This window comes from Tripterygium wilfordii, chromosome 14 (assembly GCF_013401445.1).
Source record: "Tripterygium wilfordii isolate XIE 37 chromosome 14, ASM1340144v1, whole genome shotgun sequence".
Lineage (NCBI taxonomy): Eukaryota > Viridiplantae > Streptophyta > Magnoliopsida > Celastrales > Celastraceae > Tripterygium > Tripterygium wilfordii.
Window position 1 is genome coordinate 11,476,299 of NC_052245.1, and position 21,847 is coordinate 11,498,145.

The following is a 21,847-nucleotide window of genomic DNA, read 5'->3' on the forward strand; positions in this document are numbered from 1 at the left end:
ACATGACACGTTACAAGCAGATATGAGGAAAGTGGGAAATGCATATGCATGCTTTTAACTGACAATGTAAGAAAAGAATAATCAAACCCGAGGTCATCAAACATGTCAAGTGAGGGGTCATGATGGAGTTGTCATGCCATTCACACCTAAGAAACCAGTTTATAACTGATCTATAAGTGAGGACAAGCCACAAGTTGATATGGCGCCTGACAGTTTGCTAATTGGTGCAATGTTGGGCGATTGTCAAGCGGTAGTTAGATTGTGACATTCTATTGTAGGCAGATGTCAGTCTTGCAAGTTGGTGTGACGCCCGTTGTGGGCGACTATGTAGTTGTAAAATAAATTGAGTTTTAAATCAATAGGAATGATTTTTTTCCCGTTCATTGGGTTGTGGTACGGAGAGGCCCAAATACGATAAAATGTAAGCCCGGCCCATACGATTTTTTTTTTCTATTTAAAAATTGTTCCTACTCACATCAAATATCAATATAAAATGCTATATAAAGCTCAAACTAGGGTTTTGGGTACACGACTCCTTCCTTCCACCTTATTCCGCAGCCGTAGCCTCACCTCCTCTAACCTTCCTCTTCCTCTCTGAACTCTCCAAAGCTCATCTCCAACAATGGCGGTCGGGAAAAACAAGAGAATTTCGAAAGGAAAGAAAGGAGGCAAGAAGAAGGCGTGAGTATTAGCTAAATTTTTTGTTTCAATTTTATATTTCCTCCTTTTATTTTGTTTAGATTTGTAATTGATATGTGAGACAGGGCCGACCCATTTGCTAAGAAGGACTGGTACGATATCAAGAGTCCTTCTGTCTTCACTACCCGAAACGTTGGGAAGACTCTTGTTACCCGTACCCAGGGTACGAAGGTATTTCTAATGTTCTACACATCGTTGATGTTTTTGGATGGTTATGTATATTCTTCGTACATGTGTGATACATGTGTTTGGTTTGTATAGAAATGAGTCAGTGCCAGTTCGTTAATTGAACACTACCCAGTATTAACTCTTTCTTTATATTTGAAAAGCAATATTCATTGTTTGGCTGTAATTAAATTTTGAAAGAAATATTCATTGGTTGGTTGCTAATTTATTGAATAAATAGTAGAATTGTTAAATCTCAACTTGTGTAATTACTTAATTTATTTGTTAAAATGTTTTATTTAATTCGGTTCATTTGAATTCAGGGTCAATCTTATGAATTATTGATTTTGTTATACTTATCGTTTTCCTGTCATGATTTTTGTAGTTAATGTGTTTTGATGTTTAACGAAACCATAAATTTCCTGTTACTGAATCATTGGAGATACTATTGTAGTTAACATCTCGTTTTATAAAGGCTTCTTTGGAATCCTTGATTTGTCATTGTTTTGGAGTTTTTTTTTTTTTTTTGTATAGCTTTCTCTGCTTTATTGTTGTTTGCTTTTGTACATTTTATTGTTTGCTTCTCTTTTGTTTCATAGGCGAAAGATAGGTTTCTAGTAAAGATATTTTTTCATCTCTATTTCCCCGAGTATTGCAAGTTTTTCCCTTTTGGTTATGTCTCTTGGTACTTTTGTTGACGTTCTTCTCATTGGTGCATGCACAACTCACTATTGTAATTCCTATTTTGGTGTCAAACAGATTGCCTCAGAAGGACTCAAACACCGTGTGTTTGAAATATCACTAGCTGACCTTCAGGGTGGTGATGAAGACCATGCTTACAGAAAGATCAGACTAAGAGCTGAAGATGTTCAAGGGAGGAATGTCCTAACAAACTTTTGGGTATGATGTGAAGGTTTTGATCTTTTGTTCCTGTCCTGTTTGAATGGTAATTTAAAATATCTTTTTATGTGTGTTTTAATTATGCAGGGGATGGACTTTACCACTGATAAGTTGAGGTCCTTGGTCCGAAAATGGCAGACTTTAATTGAAGCCCATGTGGATGTGAAGACCACTGACAGCTACACTCTGAGGATGTTCTGTATTGGTTTCACCAAGAGGCGCCCAAATCAGGTCAAGAGGACATGCTATGCACAGTCCAGTCAGATCAGACAGGTATTTTTCATGAAATAGTTACAATACATATTTGAACACTCTTTTACAGTCGGAGCGTTACTCTCTACCAAATTTGTTTTGAGAAGCTACATATTTACTTGATAACTGCATAGAAACTTAGGTACCCGAACAAAGTCTTATATATTTCAATTGATTCATTTATCGGTTAGAAATTTGGTGTAATTCTGGAACTTCTGTTTATGGCTTATTGGCTTTCAAATGTTAGATTTTATTGGGTTCCCATTAAACAATGCTGCTTTTGTTTGGCCAGATCCGTCGTAAGATGAGGGAGATCATGACTTCCCAAGCTACTTCTTGTGACTTGAAGGAATTGGTTCGCAAGTTCATTCCTGAGATGATTGGTAAAGAGATCGAGAAGGCAACTTCAAGCATCTACCCCTTGCAAAATGTTTTCATTCGCAAAGTGAAGATCTTGAAAGCTCCCAAGTTTGATCTTGGAAAGTTGATGGAGGCATGTCTTGTTCTCTTTCTTGTGATTTTTTTATCAAGTGTGCTGATGCTTTGGAACTTCAATCAACATTTCTTGAAAAATAGGGCTCGTGGCTTAATAGGCGATCATTGAGTTGCTCTATTTAGGCTCTTGTTTCATCTCTCCCATTTTTTCACATGGGTATAGATTAGAACGTCTCACGTAAAGCATTGATAATTACTTCAAGTTCTTTGCAAGGTTCAATGCTCTGGGAGCCACTACTCTATTTTACTAATGTTTTCATCGTTGGTTTCCTGTAGGTCCATGGTGATTACTCCGAAGATGTTGGTGTGAAGTTGGACAGGCCTGCTGATGAAACAATTGCTGAACCTGTGGAAGTTGTTGGAGCTTAATGAAAGTTTCTTCTCTATCATAGTTTTGACTCTTGCATTTTGTTTATCTTTGGGTACTTGAATGTTTTTGCTTGGAACCACATGGTTAAAGCGGAGATTTAGAATTATGGTATTTGATATCAGGAACGAGCTTACGATATTTTCTTTAACCTAGGGAACCTTTTTTTTTTTGCCTTGAATATTTATTGCTGGTTCATGGTTGTTATGTCTTGATCTTGCATTCAATCCTGTATTTTCAATACCAAACTAGTTTTTGAGTATGTGATAGAGATTGCCAACAATATACAAATTCGATAATCAGTTCTTGTTAGTGCCGTCGTTAAGAAGTAGCTCTGATGTCAATCTTTTGAACAAACTTAACAAAATTTCCAGTAGTTCATTGAAGCCCACTTGAGCTCGAATTTAACTTTAATAATAATTTTGGTTATGAAGTTGGAATAAGTCATATAAGTAAAGAGGTTAGGAAAATGTGAACGGTGAATGGATTGATGATAAAATTTATAAAATGACTCTGGTTAGTATTTGGTGGCTCCCTATGCAATGCTATGCATGGTTCTTTGGTAACTTATAGTTTGGTCAGGAAAATTACTGAAAATGAGTATGCTAATGGAAGTTACATATTCGATAAGGAAATGAAACTTATAATATCATAGCTACTCATGGTTATTTTGGCCGATTGATCTTCCAATATGCTAGTTTGAACAATTCTTGTTCTTTACATTGGCCCAGCTTGTCTTCAATGCTGAGAATCAAAATGACTTGTGAAACTGAACATGGCCAGAAATGCATGTTACAGGGTTCTCCTTCAATTTGGTTCCATACGAATGGATTTGTGTATGTACACACTTCCATTTGGATGACTTCAACGAGATACCTGTTACCCTGAGGTAATAAATAACCTTTAACACGGCAAGATGACATTACTCATAAGCCGCCTGTAAGTTGAGCATGAAATCTCCAATACAGGCATGTAAGAACGTAATGCATACATAACATGGTGCAGGTGATTTTAGAAGATTCAGACAAGCTGAAGCTAACAGCTTATTATGATAAGATCAGGCCTACTTAATAGTTTTAAGCTAAAAGTTTCTACTGCTCATAGTGATATAAAGGAAAGAACTGCGGCCAGTTAAAAAGCTAATCCTGTGACCGGTTTACTTCAGTCGCCACTGGTTGAAGGTCTACCGCACCCACAGAAACAAGTCTTCTTCTTCTTCTTTCCGCGCCCTTTCCTACTACTATAAATGAAGTTCTTCAGCAGGACCCCGGTTCTGATCTGCGAAAATCTGCTTTTACCTTTGATTCTCTTTTCATCCTCCAGTTTAAGCAAAACATACTTGATGCTCTGCAACTCAAACTGTAACTTTCCGAGCTTTTCAGATCCTCTCCGAGCCTCTTCTGTCACCGTGGTTTTAGGAACATTGTCAAATTCAAGCAAGCCAGCAGAAGTGCAATTATCAAGGGGTGCTGGACTTTCTTCAACATCCTGCTTTAATTGATTGTTCGTAATTATTAGATGCAGAATAGTCTCTTCTACTGCTTGCAACTGTCTACTTGCTCTTTCATATTCAGGGCTCCCAGCCTTTTTGCTACTCTTCTTCATCTCCATTTTCTTCTTCAGTTCTTGCACAGTTGTTTGAAGACCCGCTAATTTATGAGAGTCAGAAGCAAGTCTCTCCAGGATCTTTCCCTTCTCCCCTTCTTGATTTGGGTCCCTGCTTTGCGTGGGTAACTCTTGTCTGTCAACACCTAGCTCCTTCTCAACCTGCAATTCTGTTGAAGGATGCACATTCCTTCCTATTACATCTTTATACTGATGGGATTCATTGGTCACAGTTGGTGGTTTGCCTTGCTGCTTTTTAAGGTCATTCGCTTTTGCATCAAAAGTATGGTCCTCAGCAGATTCCCATAGCTCAAGCATCTGATCATTGCCCGCACCATTTTGTCTCCCACTTGTTCCATACAATGAACTATCTGATTCTTGATCAAGTGGGATATCTTTCATCATAATCCCATTTTTTACCTCAGAAATTTCAGATTTTGTCTTCGGCAACTGAACAATTTCCTGGAGCTCGTTCCCACATTCCCTCTCTTCCAAGTAAATGTTGTTTTCTTGATTTGAAGTGTTTCCCAATTCTGCCTTTTCCATGGTACTTTCCGGCTTCTTGTTTGTCTCAATGCATTCCAGCATTGCGAGGTTATCCATCTCTTCCACCACTGCCTTCTCAACGGCTTTAATTCTAGCTTGCATCTCCAGCAAATCTGAAATTCCACCAGCGACCACAGCATCATGATCCTCTTCGAGTTCTCGACAGTTTATTTCATTATCTGCCACTTCTGTACCCTGGAAGCACATTAAGAAATTCAATCAACTTGCACCCAATTTAGATGGCATAGCATGTGGAATTTGCACAAGGCATGATGGTTACTGCCCTTGATTTTGAATGCTTGTTAATATGTGTTTTACAGGGTTTACCGGGGAAGGGTGGGGGTGGGTGTTCAGGATTACTGGTACCATAAACAATTGTTCCATCCGATATGTTTTCCATAGAACACTAAATCATGTTGACAGACTCAAATATATTGTTGATGCACCGGTCAGAAAGGAAGGAAAAAAAAAAGGAACAAAGAAAAAATGATTTCAACCTGTCATGTGATTATATGAATCTCATTTTTAGAAGTACAATGTATATAATATAGTTGGTCATGCTTCAAAAACTTTTGGGTCAATGATGAAGAAATGAGCCTTTTGTCGTTGCACAATAAAAGTTATAAGGAAAAAGAAGGTAAATGGAGGTCAGGAATGGAGCTTTTACCTAGAATGGCCTTTGACTCTAGAAGCTAAATTAAAGTAAGAACTAGACTTGGTACCGGAGGAAAGAAAATTACCATTTTCTCTTGATTTTCTGCCGCACAAAGCTTTCTCCGAAGAAGTGCATTGTGCTCTAGAGATGCTATATTATCTCTTAGAGATGCTACGACAGGAACATATGCAGACAACTGAGCCTTCAGTCCTCCAACTTCATTTTCTAAGATAACAACTCTTTCTTTCATTTCTTCTACCTCTACACTTTTTGTAGTGCTCTCATTTTGAAGGTTTTCACAAACTCCAGTAAGCTCATGAATCTTATCTTCAAGCAGAACTTCATGAATTGAGGAGACTTGAAGATCAAAATAAAATGATGCAGCTTCAGCCTCCCAAAGCTCAAACTCGTTGCTTCTCTCCAGCAGCTCTGAACTCAAGTGCTGTTCTCTAGTTCTATGTTCTTCAATTTCCAAATGTAATGTACCCACTTCATATTCCAGATTTTCTTTTAATTCACGAAGGCGGTCAATTTCATTTTTCTGATGTGCACTCTCCTTAGACAGCTCAAGAAGCTTCTTCTCCATACTCTGATTGATTAGTTTTGATTCTCCACTCTCACTCTTCAGTTCCTCAATGGTTCTGCACAATTCTGTATTCATGTTTTCTGTGGACTTGAGCCTCTTTTCTACTTCCATAAGTTCTATTGTCTTCTCTTTCAAGAAATCCTCGCTCACTAAAATTTGATGGTTCAGTTGATCACTTAAATCTGTGACATTATGCAGCTCATTGTGCAACTTCTCAACTGCTTCATTCAGATGTTGATTTTCTGCATTTCTCATTTCTAATTTGACCTTTGATTCTTCCTCCTTTTCTTCACCCTTGCTCACTTTCAGTATTAACTTCCTGTTGATCTCCAGAAGCTCATGTTTATCTTTTTGGAGCAACCCATGCTGCTCTGTAATGAACTCCAAATCCTGTTCAAGATTTTTCTTCTCTGACTGAAGTTCAACACTCTCCAATTTCGATTCTCCCAGGATAGCTGAGAGCACTGAATTCTCAACCAGCAGCTGCTGCTTCTCGTCGTCATAGCTCAATAGCGAATATTTCAGGTCCTCAATACTATCCAAAATATGGGGGAGGGAGATTTGCTCAAGTTCAATCTTATCTTCCTGTTCATGAACTAAATCATATTGGAAAGCCTTGAACACTGTATTTATGGCCATTCTTAGCTTTTCAATTCCATCTGACAAGAATTCTAATTCCACCTGCTGTTCAAGATTTTCGCTCTCTAGCTCTGATATCAGTTTATTCGATAATTTGGATGCCTCAACATGTTTCTGACATTCAATCAATAGAGAGAAATTCTTTCCTTCCAAATCTTCAATGAATTTCTGCAAGATGAAAATTTCAATCTGAGCATTCACGGCCTTATCCAGTTCTTCTTCAAAGTCTTTCTTCCTTGACTTATTACTTTCTTCTTGCAACAGATGGACATGATTTTCCAGATATGCTAAACGGGACTCACTTGACTGTATATAGCGTGCATGCTGGTTTTGCTCCACATCAAAGGAACCCCGTAGTTGCTCCACTTGAGAAAGGGTGGTTACCTTCTCCTTTTCCATATCAATATATTTTTCTTCTAGTTTTGCAAACCTCTTTTCCAGGTTTCCCAGTCTCTGTTCAACATTTTCCAGCTCTGTAACCAGTGAGCCTCTTTCTTGAAGAAGATTGGATTTCTCATTTTGGAGTAGCTGGCAGAAGTCCTCCAAGCCTTTTGACTTTACCCTCAAATTTTCAAGCTCGATGTTGGCTGCAGATAGGAAGTCCTCCAGCGAGGCATTTTTCTCCAAGATTTTCTGCATATTCTCAGCCAAAATCTGTAACTGACCGAGTACAATGGCTTTTTCAGCTACAAGACTAGATTTTTCTCCCTGGAGAAACTGGCAGGAGTCTTGCAATTCCTTGACCTTTTCCCTTGACCCTTCCAAGATGACATTCAATTCTGACACCGAGCACTTCAGAATAGCATTCTTCTCAAAGACTATGTCCCTGTCCCTCACCTTCTCATATAGAGCTTGCTTCTCAGTACTGTCCTTTCTGCATGCTTCTCTCAGCTCTGAGTTCTCCTCTTGCAAGTTTCTCACAGATGACCCAAGGCATCCAGGACTCAACCCCACTTCTTGCACTTGTTGCATTAGAGACTGGTAACTTAGGTTCAAGCCATTGAGTTCCTCCTTTAAATGGTAAATCTCTTGTTGAAGGGCATTACTTTGCCCCACTTGCAGTGCAACCTCCTCTTCAAGCTTCTCTTTCATCTTCTTCAAGCTAGAAGTTTCACTTTGCAGATTCTTTATTGAATCGGAGGAAGAGCTCTTCAATTCATTCAGGCTCTGGTTTTCTTCCTTAATGCGCTGAAAGTCTTCTTGCAGATCATGGTTGCATGTCTCCAAATTGTGCAACATTTGCAACTTATTTTGAAGCTCTGATGTCAGAGCTTTCTGCTCTTCTTGAGATTGAGAATGCAGCTTCTGTAAAGTTTGGAGAGTGGCTTCAACTTCAAGAAAACGTGAGTGCTCATTTTGCAGTGAAATCTGAAGCTTCTCCATTTCATTTTGCTTCTTAATACATTCTTGATCCTTCATCGCTATTTTATGAGCCAAGTTCTCTGCCTCTTCCTGAAGAGACTGCTTTGATCTCTCCAAGACGGCACAGTGCTCTTCCGCATCTTTCAGTTTCGCAGCTCCCATTAAAATTTCACTGTTCATTGCTTTGGCATCCTCTTGTGCATGGGAAATTTCAGTCTCCATCTTACTCATTTTCTCTAAGCACTGCTCATACCGAAGAGCTGCAGCTTCATTTTCTTCATTCAGTTCACCAAGAGCCTGCTTCAGTGCCTTAATTTCAGTTTCTGCCCTTTCAGTTTGCTCGTTCAGCATTCCAGCATTTTCCTCAGCAAGTGAGATTCTGCTCTGGAAAAGAGACACCATCTCAAGACATTGCTCATACTTAAGAAAACCAGTTTCCTTTTCAACCTCCAATCTGGAAAGTTCTTGCTTAAGATTTTGAGCTTCTATTTCTGCCTTCATCGCTCGCTCATTAAGTCCTTTTATACCCTCTTGGGCCGCAGATATCGTAGTCTCTAGACTTGATATTTTTTCTAAAGATTGATTGTACTGAAGAAAAGCAGCATCCCTCTCTGCTTCAAGTTTAGCAAGTGCTTCCTTCAGTATTTTGATTTCAATTTCAGCTCTGCTTGCTCGCTCATCAAGCCCTCCAGCATCATTTTGTGCATGATTAAGTTCCCTCTCAAGGCCAGATAACTTCTGCAAACTCTGCTGATAGTGGAGAAGGACAGCTTCCTTTTCAGCTTCAACCACTGCTAGAGCTTTCTTTATGGTTCGAACTTCATTCTGAGCTTTAACAGCCCAATCAGTCTCACAGAGATCCTGGATGTTCGGAGTCCATTTCTCAATGGATAAGTCAGAGGTGGTGTCTTTCAAACTTTGTCCATTGTCTATTGCTTCAGGTACCTTCAAAACTCTTTTCATCCTTCCTTCTGCACTTTTCGAAATTTGTGGTGTCATTGCGGAGCCAAACATCTCATTAACCTGCTTTAAACCCCTTTTGTATACTTCAGAGTCTGACTCTTCCAAGTGCCCTCCATTCCTTTTTATTGCATGCAGATTGGTTGAAGAGAGTTCCAAAGCTTCTTTATGAAAATCCTCTTTGTCAAGCAATGCACGAATGGGGTGTGGAACTTCTGGTGTCTGAGGCTCAGCTTCCGGATTTGAAGAACCTGAGGGCGATTCATCAGCTAGAACATATGGTACTTGATCCGGAAATGCTTGGGCCATGGTGCGATGAGCGTGGCGGAGCTCCCCAGTTGCGTGATCATACCTCTCTGCTAGTGCACGATAAGCTCTATAAAACTCCTCAACCAATTTCATGAGCTCTGGACGTTTCTTGTAGTACATTTCTGCTCTCCTAGCAAAAGAATCTGCATCTTCCTCAATGAGCTTGATCATTGCTTTGACTTTGCTATCCATATCTGTTTTGAACAAGCTCGTGTCAGTGGAACAGGATATGCAATGACATAAATATTAGAGACACATGCATGGGCGTATATGTTAGTTCCTTAAGGTAAAAGAAAAGAGGTATACAACTTAATTCCCTATACTCTTCTCTAATTCTTTCCCTTTTCCTCTTTTTCCCTCTACTTAAGCAGTTGAACGTTGACACATGGAAATCAATATATGCTACAACTAATTACAAACTACAGCAATCACATTAGAAATCATATCATCTAGAATTTCTATTATGCAATGTATAAGAGCTTATTCCAGAGATTTCTAGTTCTTGCAGAGAAGCAACGTAGGGGATATTACAGTTCTTGAGAAAGTAATATTGCACCTATGAGACTATGGAACAAGATTAGCAAATCGTTCATCTCAGTAAAAGTTGAAGCTTCCTATCGTTCATTGCTAAGATACATCAGCTGGGAAGTATCCTTTAATCATTTATTAGAGGGAAACATTTCCACCTCTTAAGATATGAGCAAGCTCCATTCTAGCACTAGTTAGAAAGGAAACACCGACAAGAACATTGTTGGGATAGGCCAAACAACCAGGGTATTCCAGCCTAAGGTGTTCAAGGTGTAATACTGCAAAGAATTTTCATTAAGCCCATGTAGGCTTCAGCTCAGCTTCAAGTACCCTCGCCAATGCCAAAACAACAATTTTACAAGCATAATCTTATTCCATAACTTGAGTCTTAAAAGAACGTTCTGGTTCTAAATTGCTCTTGTTCTGTAAGCAGCAAATTACAATTCAACCTGGCTGTCAAGTTATTTCAACAGCTGCAAAAACTTTACTAATATTGTAGTTTCCATCTCATAAATTTTGAAAGCATCCACCATAAATTTTCTGATATGCACCACCTTATAGTATCCTATCTTCATAAAGGAAAGTGGCATACTTATAAAACTACATAAACACAGAATAAAAATCTCCAAACAAAGCAATGCCAGAAAGAGAATGCAGAAAGAAGATCAATACCATTAAGATTATCTTGAAGCCATTTTGAATTCTTTGGGCTAATGTGGCTATCCCACCACCAAGAATACAAACGCCTTGACTCAGAATGTAACATAGTAGCCATAACTCCGGCAAGAAACAGCAAGAGAACAGGTTTGGACTTTCCAAAATCCTGGAATCCCAGGTTGTGGATCCAGGCCAGAGCAAAAATTTAAAGGAATGCACCACCCAGATACGGTATAAGGAGCCTTCTTGGATCTCTTCCTCCTCCTTGCACCTACATTAAAATATGATCAAGTAAGAATAAAATATTTCAAGTGAAGTTGCATAAATCTGCTTCACAACTACATCTAGTGCTTATCAGCTACAAGGAAGGATAGAAATATTATAAGTTTATGCAGATTACTTGCTCAGAGGAAACACTCTTCAATTTTTTGCACAAAGGTTGCTTCTAACTTCAACAGCCTTGCAAATCTATACCTGGAAACAAAAGAAAATCAGAAAAGTATTGTCAAACAAAATTAACTATTCCAATTGATCAAGAAACCAAGTTATAATTGCAGAGAAACCAGACACTAAATCACCACAATTGTCTTAACTTCTCATAATCGAGTTAGTGAGCCAAGCAAATATGCAGCGCTAAACAACATTGACGGATAATCCAAAAAAAATTTCAGAGCAAATGATTTAACATGAAGAATCCACAATTAAAAAAAAAAATTTACAGTAGAAAGCTTGAGTGGCAACTGGAAAACACATCAAAACACAAGATCATAAACTTCCAGGAAGAAGGAAGAGATACTTCCAAATTTAACCTATGAGCGATAGGTCAGCAACATTATTAAAGATCACAAGAACTTAACAAATAAATAGACTCTAGACTCTGGTGATCAGTCTCGGATCATAAATCAAAACTGCAATCGAGCAAAAAGACAAAAAAGAAGAAGAAGAAAGTTGAATTTCGGGCAAAAGGGTCTCAAAAGAAATCGAAAAATGGAGACTTTAAAGGACTATTTGGATCATTCTCATACCGAAAAATGAAATCTTGCAATGTGGCTTGAAATCAGCAGCTGTAAACACTAAACCCCCAGTTGCTTATAATCCTTCCCTCTCACCCCATTTCCTCTCTGTGACGCACAAACAGACTTTCTCTCCCATCTATGCCTTTCTGTGATGGGTCCTTTCTGCAATTATATTCTCAGATTTGGCACACTCTCACTTCCTCAGTGTCGGGCAATGTAAAACAGTCGCACTCGTGGTAAAAAAAAATCGTATTTTTTTAATGGAAAATTCAGAAGAGAAGATAATACCGTATGCGTATCAATCAATGGAGTATATAACCACGGATTTTAGAAGATTTCGACAGATTTGATTGGGCATCCGGATTCTGATAAACGGTCATATTCTTCAGGAAATGCGGTTCTATTGCTGACTTGCTGTTACTTTGTAGTCCTTTTTTGGGGTGTTGACTAAAATCCCCTCTGTTAATTGCAATTAACGATAACATTTTTGTTTTTTTGAAAAGTTAATTAAGGACTCATAATATTCAACCTTACCGACAAAAGATTACACATTATGTGAATGAATGCATAGACACTATCATATTGATAGAAGTACAAACTAATGAGTGGATTATTAGCCAAATAGCGCAATCCCGCTTTTAAACACATGTAGAGTGATCGAGTTGGTTAGAATGAATTGTTTTAAGTCGGCGATTCGAATAACTTTTGAGAGAGTGGTGAATCTAAATTCTCATAGATTTAATCATGATTAAAAATATGCAGTGATCACTTTTCTAAAAAATTATAAAATAGAAGAAATTTTATGTAAATTTGTTCCAAACACGTTCCATAATATAATTGTTGCTTTAATACTAATTTAAGTTGTCAAATTTTAAAAAATTTAAAACGGTTGTCCTTATCATGACTCATAAACATCTTCTCTTTTTTTTTTCCTCTTTCCAAACGGCCATAAACAACTCTTTAATATATAGACAAGTGAGTTGTTGGTTGAATGACATTCACTTTGCATATAAATGACCGATCCACCAATTAAGACATGAGTTCGAGTCCCGTCCCCTCCCCAAACCTTTGATTTAAAAAAAAAAACACTCTTTGATATATAGATATAGATATTTTTTTGAATAAGGTCACACAGACTGAATTTGTATTGATATAGATATAAATCTATATAGAGACATAAATAATCAGTTATGTCAAAATGTTGTTTTATTATATTAGTTACTCAATAAAATAATTAAACTTGACTATATGGGGGTAATTCTTCTTCTCCTTGATTTTTCCTCTTATTTTTTTTTCTTTTAACGACCAAAATAATACAATCCTCACTACTACAATTATTGCATGTGATGTGTGTATTTTTTTCATAGATCACATGGCCTACACAAGGGGAAAAAAAAATTATAAGAGTTGCATGCAATTCTGTCCACATTTTCACATAACATATAAAAAAAATGTCTTTATTCATACTACTTTAGGGGTAATAATGTTGCACACAAGCAGCCAAATTGGTATGGCGAAAAGTGGGAGTACTCTTTTGGTCACATTAGATTAATCCATGATCACCAAACTTCTTTCTTTTTTTATTTTTGTGACCAAACTGTCCTTAGGTCATGAGTTCCTTCAAAATATGGATATATCATAGGTGTTTAGACTTTGGAGGTATATGATGACCCCTTGTGAGGGGTCAATGCATATTAAGGAGGGACAATTTTATGGTACACCTACCACTACCCCTATAAATAAGTTATATTAATTAGAAGAAAAATGAAATTTAGCCGCTAATCTCATAATTTTGTAATATTATTGGGAAATATAATTAATTTTGATATAACATTAAGTTGTTGTTATTATTGAAAACCCTAACCGCCTTATCTCTCTAAAGTTTTCTCTCAATCAAAGTTTCTCTAGTAGTACGGATCTAATGAGGAGGAGACCACCATCTCCTCCTCCGTATATATTTTATAGTATGTCCTTTTAATTTTGCTTCTGGTTTGTAGATTTAATCTACAATCTCTATTCTATTAAATAAAGAATACAAAAGATTTCTTTACCACACCATCTCCTATGGAGATGAAATATGGTTCTCCTCATCCAGCTGTCGTGGATTCTTCACAACACCGGTTCTGTTGGTGTGTTACGACGACATATATTTGGTGCACAATGATGGGGCTTCTAGATCTAGTGGAGATAAGTCTTTCTTGATGAATGAGAAGTCAAGAATTTTGATCCAATCCATGTGTTTCGTTTTGCTTTATGTTTTTGTTTAATATGTTCGAGTTTAACACTGGACAGTGTTATTCGAGTATATCTCGGTGTTAGTCTAGTGTTTGTTCTTCGGTTTAGTGCTTCCTTTGCTAGTGTTTATAAATTCTTAGACTGCTAACGAAGCGCTATATTTAATGTTTGCTATTATGGGATGAAGTTTTGGGGTTTAAATTCTTTATCAAAAAACATTAAGTTTTTTTTTATATAATCGAAAAAATATAACATACAAATTTACCTTTTAAACATCCGATATGAATCTAAATAAGGACAAACAATTTCGTGTGCATACAAATTTTTGTGACCAAACTGTTCTTAGGTGGTGAGTTCCATCAAAATATGGACATATGATAGGTGTTTAGACTTTACAATATATAATGACCGCTTGTGAGGGATCAATGCATATTAAGGGGGACAATTTTATGGTACACCCACCACTACCCTTATAAATAAGTTTTATTAATTAGAAGAAAAATGAAATTTAGTCGCTAATCTCATAATTTTCTAAATATTGAAAAATATAATTAATTCCCATTTCGATATAACATTAAGTTACTGTTTCCTTTCAAATTTTGAACAAATATTAGATTAGATTCCGTACGAATGCCATTTAAATCACAACCGTCTATTTAATAGGTGGCACATGGGTAGTGACCTACAAATTTTGACTAAATAATAAGATGAACCACATTACTGGTCCACTTGATGCATGTGGTAATCAATTTGTGATTTGTGAAAAAAATATTTGAAAGGGAAGAGACGATCCAAGTATTAAAGAATTTATATTTATAAATTTTATTTTTATCATGAGTCTAAACTTGAACCGTCAAGCTGTGAGTGCAGAAATTTTTCATTAGACAACAAAGTAAATTGGACCAAAACTCAATTTGATCGTTACCACAAAGATTTAACCCTAGAGAGATTGACAACTAAGTTATCATCCAAGTTGTTAAAATAAAATTTCCGTTGTGGAACATTTTAATTAGGACAACTACATTGGCGATTCCATTTCATTTTCAGATGTGAACTCCTCAACAGAGAGCTACAATGCTTTTAAGGCACTAGAGCCAGAAAAAACCACCGACCCCAATGATGTGCCATCTCTCTCATAAATTATTGGTCACGAAAAAAAAAAGTAGATGTACATGTACAAGATCAATATACAATTATATACATATATATATATATATATGTTGTTTTTCTTGAAGAATTAGGACCATTAGGGATGCACCCACCAACCACAATTAGTTGCTTTAAAAGATGGAGAGAGAGAGAGTAGATTGCAAATGGACCCCAACAAGAGAGAAATTCAGATTGTGTCTTGGTCTGATCTGTGGGCAAGCCAGCTATGCCAGTATGCCACCCCGCCAAGTTCTCTTGAAAGTTTCTGAAAAGTTTTTGTGTGAGAAGTCATTAGTCCCCACACGAGATATGCAATATAGAAAATGACAAGGCCATACCCCTTCATGCCTTGTCAACCCATGTGCACCTACTTCCACATCATCTGTAGGATTTGGAGGTGCTACACATTTGGGAGAGCTGCCTGCTCTTTAGGAAGAAGGAGAGCAATAGATATTCCAACCACAATTCCATAAAAAGCACCACATCAGAAAGTGTTCATCTTTCTGATTCTGGTGTTTTGGCAATGATTTAAGATTATCATGATTTTTCCACTAGTAGCTATACCCTTGTGGTCACGTGTTGGAATTTGACTCAAGATGTCAGATGAGAAACTTTTGTACATGTACGCATGACGGCCCGAGTTTAAACTCATATCGAATGTTTAAAAAGTAAACTTGTATGATGGACTTATCAGTTATCAAAAAAAAGAGATCATGATCATGAGTGTTTTGGAGAGTGGCCAAGTGTTTAGAAAGACATTATTTACTACAGGAACTCAGTCCATATGACTTGGGCTAAAGCCCCAAAGGAGGAATAAGAAGCAAACAGGGGTAAAGTAGGCCCACCAAGCCCATAACAAAATTGAGTCCAGACAAAAGTCCTTAATTATTTCACGAACTACCCCATAACCCAACCCTAAAAGAATACACTTAGCATGAGGGGGCTGCTCTCAAACTACATGAGCTTTTATCTCCTACAGTGCATTTTGCTTCCCATCTGACTTCATGATACCAAATTTTGGATAAAACTTATGTGAGGTGACGACCAATTTTACTTAAGGTCTACCTAGTTCTTGTGGGAAGGATACATGAAGTCATAGGTTCAATGATTTTTTTTTCAGGTCTGAAAGAAACAGCTGAAGTTCAATGAAGACCATCTGTAAAACAACATAGGAGCAAACTGACATACTAATATGTTACAAGAGATCTTGGACATTATGACAGAAAAAAAATGTCAATTTATTATACAAGAACAGGAACAAACTCATGAACTATATCACACATGACGCAAGAACGAAGATTTGGAGGAATATCATCTGGACTTTATGGGGGAAAAACAGCATATCATTGCTGGGGAGTGAGAGAAGGAAATGAAGGTATTGATTGCAATACCAACTTCCGGCCACTCCTTAGACCAGGAGAGGAGGAGGAACTCATGTCATAGTAAGGAGGAGTGACTCTTTTCTTATTAGGAGAAGCAGTCTTGATGCCGGTGCTGGGTGAACAGCTGCCTCGCAGAATTTCGGGGATTTCATCTTCTTGAATGGTTTGGCAATGTTTTTCCGTCATCGGTTGAGATCGAAGAATATTAGGTTTTCCATATCTTTTGGTACTAGCAACGAATTGAGAAGTTGATCCACTAACAATAACGGATGGTGGCGGTTTGTTCTTGGATGAAAATGGCAGCTGAAGCAATGGTCTGGCAAGTAAAATAATGTCAATAATATTGTCATAGCAGTGGCTTTGAGCACTAGCCAACAAATAGTTAAGATACTTACCTGCTAAGCTGTAACGGTGTCGCAGGAAGAGCAGAGGGATTCTGCTGTTCATCATTCTGAATCTCAGCAACCTGTAAAGTTTTATCCAGTCCTTTCTTTTCAGATGCTTCAGTATCTTCTTCTTCTGGTTCAGCCCCTGCCCCGAGAGCGAAACCTAAAATCCAGAAGTGAAAAGTATATCAGAGAATTTGAGGTTAGTTTATTATGACTATGTGATGAAGAGTTAGGAAATTTATGTGAAAGTATGTGCTTTCAGCTTTATGGGATTAATTAGGTCCATAGTTCACTGACCATCCTTTTGACCAAATGCATTCTTGCACCCTTCACATCTGCAGTTAATGGAGCATCCAACGCCACCCTAAACAAGATAATCACAAGTCATGAATTAATCATTTATGTAATGTGAAAAACATACAGAATGGGCAAGGGAGAAAACCTGGTAGCATTCACAGTATTTCTTTAGGCAATTAGATTTTTTGCAGTTGCATCCTCTTTTATGTCGTGCCGAAGCTGGTGTGTTGTTTGAGTCTTCCTGCCAGTGGAAATGAAACTCAGGTTAAAACATGCTGAAATTACAGGGCAGTAAAAAGAGTAAGGGCTATGCTTAGCAAGATCCTAACCCCTATTTCGGGAATAGATTCTGAACTCCTAATAACTTTGGGAGCAAATGCAAGTGGATTGCGAGACTCAATCTGTTTGCGAGTTGCAAGGACAGTGTCCTCATGGATAGGTTTGTTGAAGCATTCTTGACATGAACATGGCTCTATACAGTAGACACCGGCAGCAAAGCATTCACAATAACTGTGTAAAAAGTACATGACATCAGATAGCACATTACGGTGTGAAAATGAAATGAGACATAAAAGGCTAAGCAAGCAATGTACGTAAAAAAATATTACAACACTTAAATAGAACATATATGAAAAGATTCTAGAACTGCACAGTGAATAAATTCACAAATTAAAACAACATTGCTATGTGTATCTTGACCACAACATCGGAAATTATGGCCCATGACCAAACAAATAACATCAAACATACAATATCTACAATTTATGTTCTAATGTCAACCTTTAAAAGATAAGAACTTACAGTTTCAGACATTTTGATTTCTTACAGTTACAACGCTTGCAAGCATCACTTTCTCCAGCATGTTCTGTTCTACGCCTGGTGAAATCCAGTTCAATGTTAGTAGGCGCAAATGAAATATCACAAAATGAATAGATTGAAGAGCAATCATCATGATAACATGCCTTTTCTTTCTTGGGCTCATGTGATTGAACTCTTCACTAACTAAATATGAGGTTGCCGCAGAAGCCTCCTCTGTAAGCTGAGCACCATTTTCAGATGGAACAATATCTCTTTCAGTTGAGGCTGAAGTCAAAGGTTCATCAACAGGTTGTTGAACAGTTGTAGGGGGCTGAAACGAGGCAGTGGATCCAGGCAATCTTAGTTGTTGACTTCCGGAAGGCAAAATTTCATGCCTGATGCTATTGTTTTCCTTCAAAGTTATTGCAAGTGCATTTAAGTGCAAACCAATTCCGGGTAGAATGCGCCGTGAATCATTACCAGGTCTGGCAGGCACCAGATGCTTATCTTTAGAGTTAATCATCTCATCAGACTCTGATAATAAAGAACTAGTTTTTGAACCATCACCAACTTTCTTCCAGTGAGCAGCTACTGTCTCAAAATCTAAGCAGCGCCTTCGCACGCCACGATGTAAACTAGGAACATTCTAGACAAATATAAACAAAAAACCATTTCAGTGCTGTCATTCTAGGGAAGGTGTTTCTTGTGGTATTAAATATACAAAAAGAGAATTGAATGCCAAAAGAAGGAAGAGTATTGCAATTTAAGTATCAACACGTAAGGAAAGCAAGTATAAACACAGACAGGTTATCATCATCATCACCTTTATCCCAATAAATTGTGGTCGGCTACATGAATTAACACAAGAAAATCAATTTGAATCCAAGCAACTTCTTTGCCATTCGTCCCTATTTAGGGCTACTTTCTCCACTGGTCCTAAAGCACTCATGTCTTTCCTTATTACCTCCATCCAAGTCTTTTTCGGCCTCCCATTTCTCTTTTTAGTTTTTACCATCCCCTATGTTGATCTTTTCTATTTTTCTTACTAGCACGTTACTTTCTCTATGTTGGTTAAGCCCAAACCATCTTAGATGGTTTTCCCTCAGCTTATTTTCTATAAGTGTTACTTCTACTTTAGATCTAATTACCTCGTTCCTAATCTTATTTTTCCTAGCATTGCCACAAATCCAACACAACATACGAATTTCTGCTTTGTTACCTCAAGCTAAAACAACAATTGATATTTTATGATCAACAAAAATATAGTGCAAGAATGCCAACCCAAGCTATTCCCAACCATAATTTTACTTATATATTCCCTACTTCGAACAAATTTTTGATTTTATCACTGGAAAAAACTGCAATCATTTTGACGGTAAAACAGAGGTTTTGTTTTACCATGAAACATAATACGAAATATTCAGCACAAAAACTGCAACATTAGGCATCTTAATTCTTAATGATATCTACACGAGTTAACATTATGCAGCAGAAGTTAATAATTGAAAGAAGTTGCGTGTTCACACCTGATTGTCGACTATCACATCTGTATTGCTAGTCATGCTTTGATCAAGAGTCTCATTGTCGTGACTGCCCTGGTTTATATCGGTTTCTCCAATTAGAGAGGAAGGATCTTTTGTTTGTTGTTGTTCACTAAAACCAACTGGATCAACTAGTTGCATTTTATGCGCATTGCTAATACGATCTTGTGAGTAGTGTGAAACAAGAGAAGTATGAAATATTGTTCCAGGATCCATTGGTCTTCCCATGAGCCCTTTGAAAGCATCAGTATCACCAGGAGAATTGAAAATCAATAGGTCAGCAGCATCAGAAATCAAACTCTCCCAGTCACATCCTGTCCCTTCATTCCTTTGCTCAGTCTGGCACATATTTTCTAGGCCTGCTTCACACTCTAAGGAACCCTTCTCAGAGGCCTCCTGAACAAGTGGTACAAGCGATGCTGAGGAGCCAGCCAACTGAGATGCAGAATTTGAAACCGTGCCACAACAAAGTGTTGGGTCAGAGTCGGGGCTACCACAGTCATATTTTAAGGTGCTTGGCAGCTCAATTGAAAACCTTGAATGTTCACTAGACTGCTCGACAGGAGCTCCTCCAATGAAAACCATTGGCTTAAAATTTTCATGTAAATCAGCTGTATTATCATATAGCCGAGTTGCATCCCCAACAACCTCCCTTGGACAGATTTTCTTCCCATTATCAGATGAAACAGGTTTGGGTAGATCTGGGGGTAAATCCGGGCAGTTATGCCTGAAAAAACAAAGAAGACTGATTAACATAAAGGCACAACTAAACAAATAGCAAAGTCAGAAATGTAGCCTTTTACCTTCTCAGGAATCTAGATTCTTTCTGAGAACTGACATGGGGTGAAGTGAAAACCGATGGTGGGGATGCAAATGTAATTGAGTTGAACGACTGGGTAATGTGTATGGACTTGACTGGCTTGATAGGAGAAAGACTGTTGATATAATTAAAGACCGGGGAATCCTGCAGATATATCAAAAGGTCCTTAGAAGAAGCAGCCAGATTGATGCAAGGAAAGAAGGTCATGTACACAAAAAATGAGTTCGAAAACAGTATACAAACATTTATTAGATAGATTAATCTGGGGAAAGTTAATGTCGACAACATCAATGTGCATTATCAACATAAAGCTTGGACTTTTAAGATAAAAATTCAGAGCAACGGCAGTAATTAAGCGAACTTGCATCAAATCTTGAATCAATTATGTCAAAAGCTTCATGAACTTAGGATCAAAATTTGGTCCAATTAAAAATTAAAAAGACATAAAGAGTAGACAACAAAAGTTACAAAACTGTGTTACCTGACAATTGAACCTCAAGGTCCGAACAGGAGAGGGGAAAAAATAAGAAAGAAAAAAAACCAGAACTTTGAACAGCCAGATACACGGAATCAGGAACGGACTTCAAACCCACAAATTGAAGGACTAATAAAGCATAGAAATGAACATTCAAATTGCAAGAACGGAGATCTGAATTAAAACGAGCTAGAAAACACCGCCACTCATTTTCATTCACACAATTCACCAAACAGAAACCGACCCTGACCAAAAGAGCAAGAAGGTCAACTCACACAAGAACCCAATTCAAGCTCATGCATCATCGAAGCAGAGTAACCAAAAAGAAAATCAGAACACAACCCAATTCAAGCAAAGAAGGAAACAAAAATGGGTCACCCAGATCAGTAACTGAGAGAGTTAGACTATCACCTCGAATTTAGAGAAATGATTGCCGATCTGTGTCTTCTCTGGTGTGTCCATCTTCAGAGAAGAACCTGGTTCGCAAAGCTAATACCCCAAAACCCACTGGTCTATCACTTTTGTATCTTTCTGGGATTTTTCCCTCTCTCTATAGTTTTTTGGGGTTGATAGCGAGCGGAAGATTAGATTCAAGAAGAAGCGGGAAGGAGGGGTCGACTGTGGAGTGCGTGAGCGAGCGAGCGAGTGTGTGATATCTTCTCTAAATGCCTCTAATCCAATCTATTGCGCTTTCACTTTAAAGAAAGAAAAAAAAGTAACAGTCGATCCTCGCTCTTTACTGTGAATGGATTTTCTGTTTCATCTTCTTTTTTTTTCTTTTTTTTTTTGCCCTTTTGCTTTTGCTGTTGGGTTGTCGTTTCTCCCTTGTTCTTTCTTCTTACAGTCAATACCTAAATCTGTCCGACCCGTTAAGGTCAAAGTTCAGTGCTTTTACGGTTTTAGCCCTGGCCTTGTATGTAAGTTTCACAACATTCGTGACCAAACCTGTAATTCTATTTTGCTTTTTTGTGTTTCTGTGCAATTAATTTGAGTTTCCATTATTAGCAAAAATTTCGAGGT

General features: G+C 37.7%; 3 protein-coding genes across 4 annotated transcripts; 1 reads left to right on the top strand and 2 right to left on the bottom strand.

Moving 5' to 3' along the window:
• Positions 1-520: 520 nt before the first annotated feature.
• Positions 521-3,140, top strand: LOC120015061 (40S ribosomal protein S3a). Its single transcript, XM_038867265.1, has 6 exons — positions 521-681; positions 765-870; positions 1,624-1,764; positions 1,852-2,037; positions 2,309-2,509; positions 2,788-3,140. Exons 1-6 carry the CDS (start codon positions 623-625, stop codon positions 2,878-2,880), a joined length of 786 nt encoding a protein of 261 aa, XP_038723193.1. The 5' UTR covers positions 521-622; the 3' UTR covers positions 2,881-3,140.
• A 635-nt stretch (positions 3,141-3,775) lies between these two features.
• LOC120015058 (protein NETWORKED 1B-like) lies at positions 3,776-12,014 on the bottom strand. Of its 2 annotated transcripts, none has more exons than XM_038867260.1 (5): positions 11,751-12,014; positions 11,126-11,199; positions 10,741-10,996; positions 5,770-9,734; positions 3,776-5,224 (listed from the first exon to the last, which is right to left on the bottom strand). In XM_038867260.1, the coding sequence occupies exons 3-5, from the start codon at positions 10,841-10,843 to the stop codon at positions 4,040-4,042; spliced, it is 5,253 nt and encodes a 1,750-aa protein (XP_038723188.1). In that variant the 5' UTR covers positions 10,844-10,996; positions 11,126-11,199; positions 11,751-12,014; the 3' UTR covers positions 3,776-4,039. The 2 variants fall into 2 exon arrangements, with proteins under 2 accessions (XP_038723188.1, XP_038723190.1); XM_038867262.1 differs by lacking the exon at positions 11,751-12,014 and adding an exon at positions 11,445-11,463.
• A 4,291-nt stretch (positions 12,015-16,305) lies between these two features.
• LOC120014359 (protein tesmin/TSO1-like CXC 3) lies at positions 16,306-21,515 on the bottom strand. Its single transcript, XM_038866288.1, has 10 exons — positions 21,239-21,515; positions 20,336-20,496; positions 19,518-20,259; positions 18,156-18,637; positions 17,995-18,069; positions 17,523-17,703; positions 17,339-17,434; positions 17,194-17,260; positions 16,903-17,056; positions 16,306-16,823 (listed from the first exon to the last, which is right to left on the bottom strand). The coding sequence occupies exons 1-10, from the start codon at positions 21,287-21,289 to the stop codon at positions 16,469-16,471; spliced, it is 2,364 nt and encodes a 787-aa protein (XP_038722216.1). The 5' UTR covers positions 21,290-21,515; the 3' UTR covers positions 16,306-16,468.
• Positions 21,516-21,847: the final 332 nt, after the last annotated feature.

Bases quoted from the DNA above. Each gene is read 5' to 3' on its own strand.
- LOC120015061 (XM_038867265.1), top strand. From the start codon at position 623: ATGGCGGTCGGGAAAAACAAGAGAATTTCGAAAGGAAAGAAAGGAGGC. The intron at 2,038-2,308 runs GTATTTTTCATG...TTGTTTGGCCAG, and splicing joins AGTCCAGTCAGATCAGACAG to ATCCGTCGTAAGATGAGGGA. The intron at 2,510-2,787 runs GCATGTCTTGTT...GGTTTCCTGTAG, and splicing joins ATCTTGGAAAGTTGATGGAG to GTCCATGGTGATTACTCCGA.
- LOC120014359 (XM_038866288.1), bottom strand. From the start codon at position 21,289: ATGGACACACCAGAGAAGACACAGATCGGCAATCATTTCTCTAAATTC. The intron at 18,638-19,517 runs GTGTGAACACGC...ATATTTGTCTAG, and splicing joins ATGTGATAGTCGACAATCAG to AATGTTCCTAGTTTACATCG. The intron at 17,704-17,994 runs GTAAGTTCTTAT...CTTTTTACACAG, and splicing joins AAATCAAAATGTCTGAAACT to TTATTGTGAATGCTTTGCTG.
- LOC120015058 (XM_038867260.1), bottom strand. From the start codon at position 10,843: ATGGCTACTATGTTACATTCTGAGTCAAGGCGTTTGTATTCTTGGTGG. The intron at 9,735-10,740 runs GTATTGATCTTC...TGTTCAAAACAG, and splicing joins GCTTCAAGATAATCTTAATG to ATATGGATAGCAAAGTCAAA. The intron at 5,225-5,769 runs GTAATTTTCTTT...ATGTGCTTCCAG, and splicing joins CAGAAAATCAAGAGAAAATG to GGTACAGAAGTGGCAGATAA.